Genomic DNA, 14,601 nt, shown 5'->3' on the forward strand with positions numbered 1-14,601 from the left:
TTACTCGGATTCTCGAAAATGACTAAAAATGATGCATTATGCTGCCAGGCCTGTAGTTGGCGATGTCACTTTGTAAACTAAGAAACACTATAGACTGAAGCATATGATGTCGCATTTTTTACAAATTTGTGGGGGGGTTGTCTACACTAAGACGATAATGTTATAGTTTTCAAAAATTTGCAGTTTAAAACTTTGCCCCCAAAATGTATAAAAAGTTTTCCATTTTTAGTTGAAAAAAAGTGTTGAGTAAACAGCCCCCAAAACTACAACTATTAATCGTTTTCAGTAATGTAAATAAAGCTGAAATAAACTAAGGAGGAGTTTACACAACACCATTTTCAACTAAAAATAAAAAAAAACAAAAAACGTTTTGAACATTCATTTACACAACAACGGCATTTTGGGGGCCTAAAAAAACCCGCAAACTTTTCAAAGTACAAGAGTCCGTTATCGTCTCCGTGTAAACTACGAAAATTGTGAATTTGTGATAACGGTGACGTCATGCGTATTGCGTGTTCAGTCTATAGGCACGTAGTTTCTTTAGTTGTTCTCGCGGATTCGTGTGAACGGGGATCGTTTCGACAATGTGGTCGTCTGTACACGAAAAGTACAGACATATATTTTAGTCCATTGTTGTCGTGTAAATGTACCATAAAATACAAATATTCGATGAGAAACACCAACTTTCAGTTACACGTACTGCAAGATGTCTGTTAAAGATCCTTAATCTGGAAAGCATCTGCTGTTTACAAACATCTAATAGACGTTTTTAAGATGTCAGTTTTACATACATTCTAAAACATAAACATCTTAAAGACATTGTCTAAACGTCTATTTGACATCTGACAGGAAACGTCCTATAGACGTATTGCAGATGAGCACACACTCTAAAAAATACATCCAGATGTAAACGAGCACATCAAATAGACGTCTCCGAGATGTACGTACGTGTGCTATATGGGTTTAAGTACTAACATTACTAAATTAAAATAAAAAATTAAAGCTATATAGAAATATATAAAAAAACACAACAATAAAACCCACAAAAGCACATGACAAAATTACTAAAATTAAAAAGAAAAAAAGCTCATTCAAAATATTAATAGTAAAATAACACTGCATGACACTGAAAGAAAATAGAAACAACTAGTTTATTATTTACTTTTAAACATGATGGAAAATTAGAAAACATCAATAACAACAAACGGGTAATTCACCCGTTCTTCATTCGAGTCATGACTCCAGTTAACCTGAAATTACCTTTGGAATTTGATATTTTTGCACAATTTTTATGCTTTTTTTAATAATACTCTGATTTTTCATCTATGTCCGATACTGCTTTCACATCACAAATATGTAGAAACCTGCGAAATGAATCAACATATTGATGGTTTTTGCCAGGTGGGACTTTTCTGCATTCAGAAATACACAAAGATGACACAAACAAAGCTTGACATAAGGCACACACCTACACCACCACAACATGAATGTGAACACCCTGCTGTTCAGCAAATTAAATGTGTCAATCAGTAATAATAAACAACCATATAACAGATACTGTTAGTGTGTAGTGCTGATACAAGTGATGCACTTTGCATATGCGGTCACAACTTAGCTTTATTTGCAAGCTGCACAACCTGTGTTTCTTCTGAATGTGCTACAAACACTGCTAATAATTACAGCATTGTTAATGGTTAGAGAAAACAGGACGTGATGTCAGATGGAGGGTTTTGACCAGTTGGCACTGAGTGATATGATACTGTTGTTGACTGCAGCACACATTCCATTCAAAATCAAGTTAAAGGGCATATAATAATCCATTTTCTGAAGTCACGTTACTTGACTGAGCTGGTGATGTGCGCAAAACATCCTGAGACACTTTTGATTTTTCCTAACACACATAAAAATCATTATGCTCCTGAATCCATCTACCGACACAAACAGCAAGTAATCAATACATAAGAATCACACTGACAACAAACAGTGCCATTGATGCTGCAAGTCGATGTGGAACCTATTAAGCGAGAACGTGGCTACAGTGAAGCGTACTTTACAGCAGTTAGTTGCAGTGCACTCGCTCACATTCAGTTCTACACTAAAGCGTTTACCCAGCTAATAACGGAATGTTCTCAGAGCTTCACCTAACATTCTGGCAAGGTGCTGTCAAAGTTACGGTCTTTAATAATGTTCACAAAACGTTAGCACAAAAGCGAGTATGTACTTCGTTCATATGTAGCATTATGTACTTCGTTCATGAAATGATTTATTAAAGGTTTAAGTTGGACGTTCGTCTAACATTTTTAAATGTTACTGTTGTGGCCATAAGACCACGTAAAGATGTTTTTAAAACAATTGTAAAAAACGTTCAGAAAACCTTCAGAAATAACGTTTTCATAACTTAGTGGCTAACGTTAGCAAAACATTCCTTGAACTTGTTTTTATTAGCTGGGTACAACGACGCTCGGACCATCTCGCCACACTTGCGGCTTCTAATAAAAGAATAGTTTACAAAAAATTAAAACGAAATTTGTCTTGTCATTTACGCACTCTCATGTCGTTTCAAACCGCTATGACAGGAACACAATCAAATATCTGCCGTTTTGTCCATACAATGAAAGTCATACCGGTTTGAAATGACAAACTTGGACAGAATTTTCAGTTTTAGGTGAACTACACCTTTAAATCTAAAATGTAGCAGCTGAGATTTTAAAAACAATCAGCGGTCTGTCATTCTTTTTCAATATGCTAGCAGGCACACAATCACATCCAATGCAGTTATTGCTTAAAAGCAGGGCACGTATATCTGACACGTACAATTTGATAAGTTTTTTTTGTGTAAAAAAAAAAAAATTTTTGTGTGTAAATCTTTCAAAGAATCACCAACTTTTACTGGTGAGATTATGAATGCAAAACAAACATCAAGTGTTTCATTTCAACAGAGATAAGAGCAGCAAAGCAAGCATGTACATTACACCCACATACCTTATGTTAACATGCCCACACTGAATGACAAATGTTACAGTCTCCATAGAGTGACAATTATATCTGAATTATTCACATGTGCCTCTTTTGTCTGTACATTTACTTACAAATACGATACATCGAATTAGGACCCTGCGGACAGCTTTGGTTCTACTCAGAACCCCTCTGTATACACCCTCGGCCTCTTATAGTTAAATCTTTCTAAAAGACGATATCGATGTAAACCTCAATCCTGAGTGCCAAAGCTGCTGTACTTTAGCATAAAACATCTGTAAGGAGCTGATCTTTATATTACAAGTAATCCATCTGCTCAAGCGGTCCCTCCCTTTTAATTCCTCTGGGTCTGAAAGTGGCCCCGTAAGTGGCAAAGGCACTGGACAGATGAGGACAGCCATTCTGGCCGGTCTTAATTTTGATCTGATTTTCAGCATCATGTGACCACCGCAACATGCTGTTCCTCAGTGGTCCCTGCAGCCCTCAGCTGGCCTCTCCTGGTTGCTCATCTTATTAGGGAGAGGTCAGGGTGAGCGGGACGCCGAGGGCTGCAGGGGACGGGTTTGTGTGTGAGGGCCATCAGCCCTGGAGCTCATCAAAGCAACCGTCACACACTCGGACGGGCTTCTTGGAGGAGGGCGTCAGGGCGTTGCGGGCCGAGCATTCTGCGCAGAAGATGTTGCCGCAGTGTCGACAGTGGTGCTGGGGGAATAGAGAGAGAGAGAGAGTGAGAGAGAGAGAGAGAGAGAGAGAGAGAGAGAGAGAGAGAGAGAGAGAGAGAGAGAGAGAGAGAGAGAGAGAGAGAGAGAGAGAGAGAGAGAGAGAGAGAGAGAGAGAGAGAGAGAGAGAGAGAGAGAGAGAGAGAGAGGTCATGATTCAGGTCAGGTGGTTAAGTTAGGTTTAGGTTAACGTGACTGATTAATAGAATGGAAGTGATAAAAGTTAGATGCAGTGATTATTAGGGCTGGGTATCAGAATTGATTTGACTCAAAAGATTGTATTCACAGTTTGATTTGGGTACTGAATCTGCTTCATTTAGAGATATTTCAGTTATTCAGATATTTCTTTCTAATGCACATTTTGGAACTTTTATTTGCGTCTTGGTGTTGCATCTAGTCCCAAACTAGTTTTTGATAATAGTTTTTGATAATACAATAAAGTTATTAAGCTGGTATGACCCACAGTCAATAAAATTTCAAAAATAACAAACTAAGTGAAAATAAATAGGTATTTTGGAAACTACAGTAACTAATTATTCATTTATAGGTACTTTCTGTTAATATCATGACTCATAGCATGCTAGTAATTAAATTTGCTCTTTATGCAGCGTGCGTCTCTGTATTTACGTGCAGCAGGCATAGAATAACATCTGACAGGACAAGACAGTTCGTTTCTCTGAGGTGAGATACTTTTTATAATCGCAACAAGTTAAGAAAATAATGCTAGAATAATGACTCTGACATATAGCGTGACAACATCTCATCTGATAGCAGATACTGAATCAGGACAACATGTTTTTCTCAGTCACGCTTTACTTAAACTGCGTCTGGCAGGAGAGTCAACAGCTTTCATGCACATCTTTCAAAATAAAATCCTCGCACTAGAAAAACATTTAGGATTATGTTTTTTATTGCTGTTGTTTCATTGACTACACATTCCGTGACCCACTTTTGGGTCGTGACCCACTGGTTGAGAAACACAGGGATTGATCATTAACACTGAATTGATCTCATTCTTTGATTCATTGGAGAGACAGCTTCATGTGAGTGTGTGTGAATGCATAGTGCAAACCTTTCTGACAGCGAGAGAGAAGCCTTTCCCACAAGCCATGCAGTTCTGCACCTCGTGATCTTCCGCCCACTTCCGTGTGAGGGACTGCGACTGTTTTATCTGGAACAGGAAAAAGGAATCACATTCGACTAAATACTAAAGTTTACATAACTAGGGTACATTGTAAGGCCAGTAAAATCAGTGTGTCTGGTGTTGGGGTCAGTCTGACCTGTAAAGACTGGTTTTCACGGCCAAGCTCCTGCATGGCGGCCGTGGTGTCATCCAGTTTCCTCCGCATCTCCACCATCTTAGCCTGAAGCTTCTCAATCTCACCCTCACCCTGGACACACCTGGAACAGGAGCGACAGCATGAGCGACCATTAAAAGTTCATGAAAATTGGTGAATGAAAAAATATGACTGGACTTAATGGTTAATGAATGTCCACTTTCTGTTTGTTTATTTAGGTCTAAAAAATAGGGGTGTGCCGTTTTCAGAATTGGTGATGACGGTTATGACTAGGGTTGGGTACCGAAACCCGGTTCCAATAGGGAACCGGTTCCAACGTAAACGGTAGTAACCAGACCGAATAAGAACGAAACTTTCGGTGCCTGATTTCGGTGCCTGACGTTTTTTACCGCCCCCTATAAAACATCTCGCGGCACGAATGATCCAATAATAAAACATCTCCAGTTAACCAGCAGAGCATTCATTTAGTTTGTTTGTTAAATAAGAGATCTAGCGCTGAAATGTGTTTTTTAAATCAAGTGATCAAAGACAAAGTGCTCGTTGCCGCTGCGATCAGGACGCGCTCGGATTCTTCACTCGGACGCGCGCTTCAATACGTTGCGGAGATCGATCTATTTATGAGGCGCCGTCTATATGATTATGTGCGCGGAGAGTTTGTGTGTGTGTGCTCGCGTCTTAGATGAGTATGTGCGCGGAGAGTTTGTGTGTGTGTGTGTGTGTGTGTGTGTGTGTGTGTGTGTGTGTGCTCGCGTCTCAGATGAGTATGTGCGCGGAGAGTTCCGCGCGTCTCGTGTGTGTAGAGTTTGCGTGTGTGTGCGTGAGCGACTTTAGAAGTCGTGCATTTCATATGTATTAGTTTGAGCATTCAGCAGGATACATGTATGTGTGACTACCTAGTATATGTGTATGCAAGGGTTTCATATGTGCTTGAATGAAGTTTGATTTAAGCCCTAGACGGCGCCTCATATCTATTCGCTCTGGTGAAATCTCAAAATATAATGGACACAAAGTGTCCCTGCTTGATATACAACCACTGATGAGCATAATTGGTTTAAAAAATATATATATATAAAAAATAAAAAAAAATACGAATGCGGATTAGAACCCAAAACCTCTGACACGCTTGACTAAAGTTCAAGTTCAGCTGCCAGTGTTCCTCTTCGGGTAAGTCTAGTATTTTAAAGTAAGTCTGTGTGTGTTAAATATTTCTGCTCAGTGTCAGATATTTCTCTGTTTTGTAAAAGTCATAATATGAGAAGACAAAATTTTGATCTTAACTCATAGTGCAGCAGATTAGTAAAAAAATCTTCACTTTGGTATAGAAGCATGAAATTTGGCACAGATACTCTCTAAGGGCCACTATTTTGGAAAAAGGCGTTGGCCACTCAAAAATTCAATATGGCGGCCATTTTTCAAAATGGCCGCCATTGCTATTCAATGCTTATTATATCAATTATTCAAACAGTAATCCAAGCATAACATTTTATACAAATATACTCTCTAAAGGACATGTTAATAGAAAAAGATGCTTGTCCCTCAAAAATTCAAGATGGCCGCCATTTTTAAAGATGGCCATTGTTCCTGTCGAATATTAAGGTGAGACATGGCAGGCAAAAACATTGTTTTTTTTTTTACTGGTCAATTTTGAGATTTTTGGATATTTGTCTTCAATACCATGTCTTCTTTCAGACTGTGGTGAAAAAAAGTCCGAAATACACATTTAGGTCTTTATTTTACTAGGCCTACACTTTGTCTGTTTGCGTCTGTAGATTTCGCGTAAATTCAACAAAAGTTGTTGTTGTAAATCCTCCCGCCGATCCGCGATCTCTGTCTGCTCTCTGTCATCACAGGCACCGCTGGAAAGCTCTCTCTTCACTGTACAATGCTGTCGGATCCAAATATGGTCATTTCCTTTTTATCAGCAACCAATCGTGAAAGTAAAAGGGCTGAATGCGCAATCTCATTGGCTGATGATAAATCTTTAAAGCCCATTTTCTCAAAATTACCTTTCTCTCATACTCCAAGTCTGAAATCTCCACTTCAGTAGCACCTATATACACCAATCTTTCCAGTCTTGTACCTAGTTATATTATGAAGACATTTACAGAGGGATCTGTAAATATATTATTCCTTGCCTGATTTATATAACATTTTATTCCAAAAAACATGGCGAAAATCATTTTTTAAGGCTATTGACAGTATATTATGATTTACAGGATAACAAAAGTAGATATCCATAAATGCCTCTGTATTTTTTCCCCATCTAATATGTGAACACAATGAAAAAATAATTTTTAATCTGGCTTTATCCAATACTCAGATTTCGTTTTTTTAAATATATACAAATTAGCGCATATTTAATTAGATATTGCCTAATTTGCATATTTAAACATTAAATTACAGAAAACTTTTAATACATTTTTTTCTCATCTTAATGTAGGTAATCAACTGGGAAAGTTTCATGGTGATATCTGCTAGTTATAATTTTTACCCTATTCACCCGTAGTGTCTCGCCTTAATTATTTAAATTGTTAAAATGGTGATGCAAGCATACAATTAGGCAGAAATACTCTTCAAGGAACACTCTTTTGGAAAAAGGTATGTGCCACTCAAAAATTCAGGATGGCCACCATTTTCAAGATGGCCACCATTTCTGTCAAATAGTTATGATGTCTGCTTTGTCTGCCTCCTCTTCTTTGACCTGTCCAGCTTAGTTAAACTTGCCAGGGATATAAAATTCCCGCCGGCATAGCTCTCAGGTTCAACGGAGTTCATACACAAGCCTCTCCACCACGGCAAGGTGTAGTCCACAGAGAGGAAAGGCCACTGTTAGAAAAAAGGATACGCTGCTGGAACAGGTTGCACATGGGGAGAACAAGTATTGGATACACTGCTGATTTTGAAGGTTTTCCTACTTACAAAGCATGTAGAGGTCTGTAATTTTTATCATAGGTACACTTCAACTGTGAGAGACGGAAATCCAGAAAATCACATTGTATGATTTTTAAATAATTAATTTGCATTTTATTGCATGACATAAGTATTTGATCACCTACCAACCAGTAAGAATTCCGACTCTCACAGACCTGTTAGTTTTTCTTTAAGAAGCCCTCCGGCTCTCCACTCATTACCTGTATTAACGGCACCTGTTTGAACTCGTTACCTGTATACCTGTACACACACTCAATCAAACAGACTCTAACCTCTCCACAATGGCCAAGACCAGAGAGCTTTGTAAGGACATCAGGGATAAAATTGTAGACCTGCTTAAGGCTGGGATGGGCTACAGGACAATAGGCAAGCAGCTTGGTGAGAAGGCAACAACTGTTGGCGCAATTATTAGAAAATGGAAGAAGTTTTTTTTTTTAAGTTCAATAAATGTTCCTTTCTTAATTGAGACTTGTAACAGTTGTTATCATTATATATTATATATGTGTAATTTTTATGATGTAAACTGAGTGAGCAAAAGCAGTATCGGCTCCAAATATCGGCCCAAGAAAATCGGCAGCCCGTATCGGTCATCGGCTAAGGCTGATGAAAAGAAATCGGTATCGGCATCGGCACTAAAAAATCCATATCGGTCGATCCCTATTAGTAACACACTACGCCGTCATGGATTAAAATCCTGCAGTGCACGCAAGGTCCCCCTGCTCAAGCCGAAGCATGTCCAGGCCCGTCTGAAGTTTGCCAATGACCATCTGGATGATCCAGAGGAGGAATGGGAGAAGGTCATGTGGTCTGATGAGACAAAAATAGAGCTTTTTGGTCTAAACTCCACTCGCTGTGTTTGGAGGAAGAAGAAGGATGAGTACAACCCCAAGAACACCATCCCAACTGTGAAGCATGGAGGTGGAAACATCATTCTTTGGGGATGCTTTTCTGCAAAGGGGACAGGCCGACTGCACCGTATTGAGGGGAGGATGGATGGGGCCATGTATTGCGAGATCTTGGCCAACAACCTCCTTCCCTTAGTAAGAGCATTGAAGATGGGTCGTGGCTGGGTCTTCCAGCAGGACAACGACCCGAAACACACAGCCAGGGCAACTAAGGAGTGGCTCCGTAAGAAGCATCTCAAGGTCCTGGAGTGGCCTAGCCAGTCTCCAGACCTGAACCCAATAGAAGATCTTTGGAGGAGCTGAAAGTCCTTATTGCTGTACTGTATCTGCGAGAGGGAAGGCGGAAGGACCATCAGAATTAAGACTGGTTTCAACAATATAGGTGACCAGTTCAGAAAGAGCCATAAGAAAGATGGCTGGTTGAATTGTTTCACTCTGTGACTCTTTCTCAAGCCTTCTGAGGTGGAGTTTCTCTCTGTTGTAAAGATGAATGAGACACAAATGATGGTATTTCAGCTCCTGTGCAATGGCATCAGCACCACTTAGTTGAGACAATAATTTAGCATCATTCAGTGTTTGTGCACATTCATGTAGTCTGTCATTCAGTTGCAGTGTCATTACCTGATGTAGGTCAGATTCAGGAGATATGTTATCACAAAAAAAGCAAACCTGATCATCTAGACTTTTCTGCATCATGGTTCTGCGATGCTTTGTTTGGCCTTCATCTGTCTCACTACATTGAGCATCGGATTGTTGCTTCTGGGCACGAAGTAACTTTGTGTTGTTGAACCGAAGTCGACAATTGTAGTGATACTTCGCTTGGTTCCTTCTCAAAGTAGCTTCTATACCACCACCTTCATCCAGTCGTTCCAGGTCCAGGGTCATTGGCATTTTGTTCATCTTGTGAAAGAGTGGAATGTTGGTGGCAATCATTTTATAGCCATCATGTTGAGAAACATGATGGGTAGGTGGTGATTGGAGGGGTTCCTTTGTGTCTGTCTGACAAAGACAACATTTCATCCAATCAGTTGGCCTCTTGGCTGACATGGGATTTTCATTTGCCATTTTGGAGGTTTGTTGTCTGATTAAGGCAGAGGGGTTATCCTTTTACCACCTCAATCATAGACATAGTACACATTCAGGTATGGGATACAACTAGGTACGGGTCACCTACACCTAGCCCGATCATTCATCCAGTGCCATTTAAGTCCCGTGTGATCTGTACACCTTCCAGGTAAGCATACATAAACAAGTCATGTATTGCCCCGCTTACCCTTGGCTCGGCTCTCCCACGCTGGCACAACCTGTCAATTCAGGTGCGGCTATCTAAATACATCTATTACTAGCTAATTGATGAGGGGCTGTTAGAAAGCATTTGGGACACTAAACTTAGCTATACTATTACTACTAGTCAAGAACTACAGTGAAAGTAAAACTAGATCAGCTGACACTGAATCCCATGCTGAGTTCCACAGCAGTGAAGTCACCAGTGTGCCCTGGTTGTGTAATGACGTTCACTCTATTAAACAAAACCTTCCTTAACACATTAAATTGAGCTCTGACAGAAATGGTGGCCATCTTGAAAATGGTCGCCATCTTGAATTTTTGAGTGGCACACATCTTTTTCCATGATAATGTTCCTTTAAGAATATTTGTACCAAATTTCATGATAGCATCACCATTTGAAAAAAAAAAAAAAAGGATTCAAGAAAAATGGCGGCCATCTTGAAAAATGGCGGCCATCTTGAAAAATGGTTGCCATCTTGAATTTTTGAGGGACAAGCACCGTTTTCCAAAAAAAACATTCTGAAGAGAGTATTTTCACAAAATGTTATGCCTACATCACTGTTTGAACGATTGACATAATGAGCATTTGACAGAAATAGCGGCCATCTTGAAAAAATGGCCGCCATGTTGAATTTTTGGATGGCCAACGCCTTTTTCCCAAAGAGTGACCCTTAGAGAGTATCTGTGCCAAATTTCATGCTTCTATACCAATTTGAACGATTCTCTTGAAATATGCCATTAATCTGCTGCACTATCAAGTGTTTTGTGCTACATTAGTAGCCTTTAAAAGGGCACAATTTTTCATTTAATCAGAAATCAGAAAATCGCGTTGCGATGTTCATCTGTTATAGGACAGCAGACGCTGATTAGCTACTTGATCGCCTAAATGAAAAAAATAAAATATTTGTGTAGTGTTCAATGTTGTTATCGATAGAGATACGAGGATGGGGTATTATTTCATCCGCAACCGCATCACAAAACTCATCATCCGCACCAACGTTTTTTGACCAAATTTTAAAGCCGCAGACGCCCGCCATCCGCTGATTGTTTTGCGGTCTATGGACGATGCAATGCTCTGCTGATGCGAGCCGCAAGAAAGCCCTTGTCTGTTCTAGAAAGGATGCAGCAAAGATATTTAATGCTAATGTATGAGGCATAGGTCTACGCTGAGTTTCATTCATTTACGATGAGATGCGTTGCAAGTGAACGCGGTGCACCAGCGCCTCCATGTCACGGTTATTATATTGTCTGCTATATTTGCTTTTTATTTATTAAATGCATGCCATTGGTTGATGAAACATTTATCAAAATTAAGATACAATTTGTACAAAACGAAATTTGCTTTAAAGAAAGGCTTTTAATAATGCAATGCAAGTGAACGCGGCGCTCTGGCGCCTCAATGTCACAGTTATTATATTGTCTGCTATATTTGCTTTTTATTTATTTAATACATGCAATTGGTTGATGAAACATTTATTAAAATTAAGATACAATTTGTACAAAACGAAATTCGTTTTAAAGAAAGGCTTTCTACAAAGCAAAACATAATGAAGTAGTAAAAATCATGTCTGACGATTTATAAAACAAAACTTCATTAAGTGGTAAAAACCATGTCTCCCGATATATTGCGCATCTCATGATCCTATCTTTCTATCTCAAATGATTGGCTGTCGGTCTCCGGCAAAGAATACTTGGCAAAGAATCAAGTACAGTTGGAAACGACATAAACCATTAATAACACAGATTGTTAACAATTGTTTTTAATTAGTATTTAAACATTCTCTGTGATAAATTTTTTTTTGTAAAAAATATTTTAACAACACGGTTTTGCCGGTTATAGAGTTCTAATGACGGTGTTCAACTATAACCGTCGGTCTCACGGTTATATACTAACCGTCACACCCCTACTAAAAAAATGCCTAGAGCCATCAAACCTCTCGAGCAGTGCACGTCTCTCGTCCTGGTTGTTCTGGACGGTGGCCTCCAACACGGCGATCTCCCCTCTCAGCTCATCCGTCTGTTTCTCCAGCTCACCCACCCGCCTCTGGCTGCTCTGCCACTCACGCTTCAGCGTGGCCACATTCTCATTTAGTGCCGTCACCTGCAGATTAATCTTCACCTTCTCCTCTTCCCTCTGCTTCTCCACCTCCTCTTTAGCCTTCACTTCAGATGCCTAAAATGAAGAAATTAAAACTTTTCTGTGGAAAATTTTGTGGCAATTTTGCTAAATAAGTCAGCAATAGAGGTTACTTACTAATCGTAAATAATACTAAATATTAATATTAACAACAAGAACTATTATGAATATATAATATAATTAATATAATATGTGACCCTGGATCACAAAACCAGTCACAAGTCGCACGGGTATATTTGTGGCAATAGCCAACAATACATTGTATGGGTCAAAATTATCGATTTTTCTTTTATGCCAAAAATTATTAGGATATTATTAAAGATCATGTTCCATGAAGATATTTTGCAAATTTCCTACCATAAATATATAAAACATTTATTTTTGTGAGTGAATGCAGCACAATCGCGAACATAAATGGACAAATTTAAAGGCGATTTTCTCAATGTTTAGATTTTTTTGCACCCTCAGATTCCAGATTTTCAAATAGTTGTATCTCGGCCAAATATTGTCCTATCCTAACAATATACATCATACTTATTTATTCAGCTTTCAGATGATGTATAAATCTTTGAAATAAATTTCAAAAAAATTGACCCATGTGACTGGTTTTGTGGTCCAGGGTCACATATAAATATAATAGTATAATATAATATGGTAACACTTTTGAATATTTATTAATCTTTGTTAGTGTTAATAAAATAAAAAAAGCTGTTCATTGTTTGTTCATGTTAGTTCACAGTGCATTAACTAATGTTAACAAATACAACGTTTGATTTTAAAACGTATTAGTAAAAGTTGAAATTAATATTAACTAAGATTAATAAATGCTGAAGTATTGTTCATTATTAGTTCAAGTTAACAAAGGTAGTTAACAAAGGTAATTAACTAATGTAACTCATTGAAAAGTGTTAAATATAATATAATATAATATAATATAATATAATATAATCCGTACCAATTGCTGGTGTAGTTTGTCGGTCTCAGCTTTGAGCAGCTGCTGTTTTTGTTTGATGGAGTCTCTGGTCTTCTGATGCTCTCTCTGCTCCTGTTCCAGAGATGCTTGAGCTGCTTCCACTTTCCCTTGCTGCTCCACCTTCTGCTGAATCAACAGCTGCTTCACTGCCTGAAGCTCCTTCAGCTCCTGCGACATACAAACCATTATCCCAGTTAGAAACACATAGTGGGATTTGAATCTGCACTGTTTTTGGTTGCAAGCCCAGATCATCAAACCATGTTACATAATGCACAAGAATTCAAAAGTCATCAAAAAAACTTAGGATAGAAAAGTAGACGATGCTGTATGTCATTCTAAGGTGCATTTACGTTCATGTTTCGTGGGCTGATTCAACGGTGGTCTTGTACTTTATACTCAAAATTATCAGGATAGATACATTACTATTCAAAGGTTTGAAATAAATGCTGTTCTTTTGAACTTTCTATTAATCAAATAATCCTTCAAAAACGTGTCCTGGTTTCCACAAAAATATTAAGCAGCATGACTGTTTTCAACATTGATTATAAGAAATGTTTCTTGAGCACCAAATCAGCATATTAGAATGATTTCTGAAGGATCATGTGACACTGATGACTGGAGTAATGATGCTAAAAATTCAACTTTGCCATTACCGGAATATATTAAAAATATAAAACAGGTATCTTAAATAATAATATTTTACAACTGTATTGTTTTTACTATTGTGTATTTTTGATCAAATAAATTTAGCCTTGGTGAGCAGCCTTGATAAGCATAAGAGATACTTAAAAAAAAAAAAAAGTTTTGAACACTAGTGTACAGTCTCACACAAATGTGAAATATTTCACCATTCCAGAGATACCATTATAGAAGTACCCATCTGTCATGCTTAATTTATTCAGTAACCAAGAATGTATAAAAATAGATCACTGAAATAAAGTAATTTTGGCTAGACATTTAATCTCAACATGAGGGTCCCTATGAGGGGGGGCGCAGCTTTTTTATGACTCATTCATAATTAAATTATATTGGGGGGGAAATTAGCAATTAATAATAATAATAGTAACTTTTTTTTCAATGAAAAAACAGTGCACCTTCAAACAAGTTGCTTTGATTCATAAATGTGTATATAAAGTGGGGTTAGAGGTCAACAGACTGACCTTCTCATTCTTCTCGGCCAGAGCTTTGAGATCAGCACACAGTTTGTTCTTGTCCTTTTCCAGAGCGCTCTGGCACTCTCTCAACTCTTCGCATTGAGCTTTCTCCTTCTCCAGCTGCTCCTTCGTTTGTTCCTGTAAAAGACACAAAGACACACAGTCAGCTGAGCAACTCGACATTTCCATAATCATTCTGAAATTACATTCTCCATGACTGT

General features: G+C 38.4%; 1 protein-coding gene across 1 annotated transcript in view; it reads right to left on the reverse strand.

Moving 5' to 3' along the window:
* Positions 1–1,134: 1,134 nt before the first annotated feature.
* The window catches only part of eea1 (early endosome antigen 1), a 35,565-nt gene continuing 22,098 nt past the window's right edge, over positions 1,135–14,601 (reverse strand). The window contains exons 24-29 of the mRNA XM_079873645.1: positions 14,387–14,518; positions 13,209–13,394; positions 12,051–12,289; positions 4,976–5,096; positions 4,768–4,866; positions 1,135–3,678 (exon numbers count right to left, since the gene is read on the reverse strand). Of these exons, the coding sequence (XP_079729771.1) occupies positions 3,556–3,678; positions 4,768–4,866; positions 4,976–5,096; positions 12,051–12,289; positions 13,209–13,394; positions 14,387–14,518 (900 nt within the window). The 3' untranslated portion in view covers positions 1,135–3,555. The remainder of the gene's footprint in view (positions 3,679–4,767; positions 4,867–4,975; positions 5,097–12,050; positions 12,290–13,208; positions 13,395–14,386; positions 14,519–14,601) is intronic.

This window comes from Squalius cephalus (assembly GCF_949319135.1).
Source record: "Squalius cephalus genome assembly, chromosome: 6".
Classification (NCBI taxonomy): Eukaryota; Metazoa; Chordata; class Actinopteri; order Cypriniformes; family Leuciscidae; genus Squalius; species Squalius cephalus.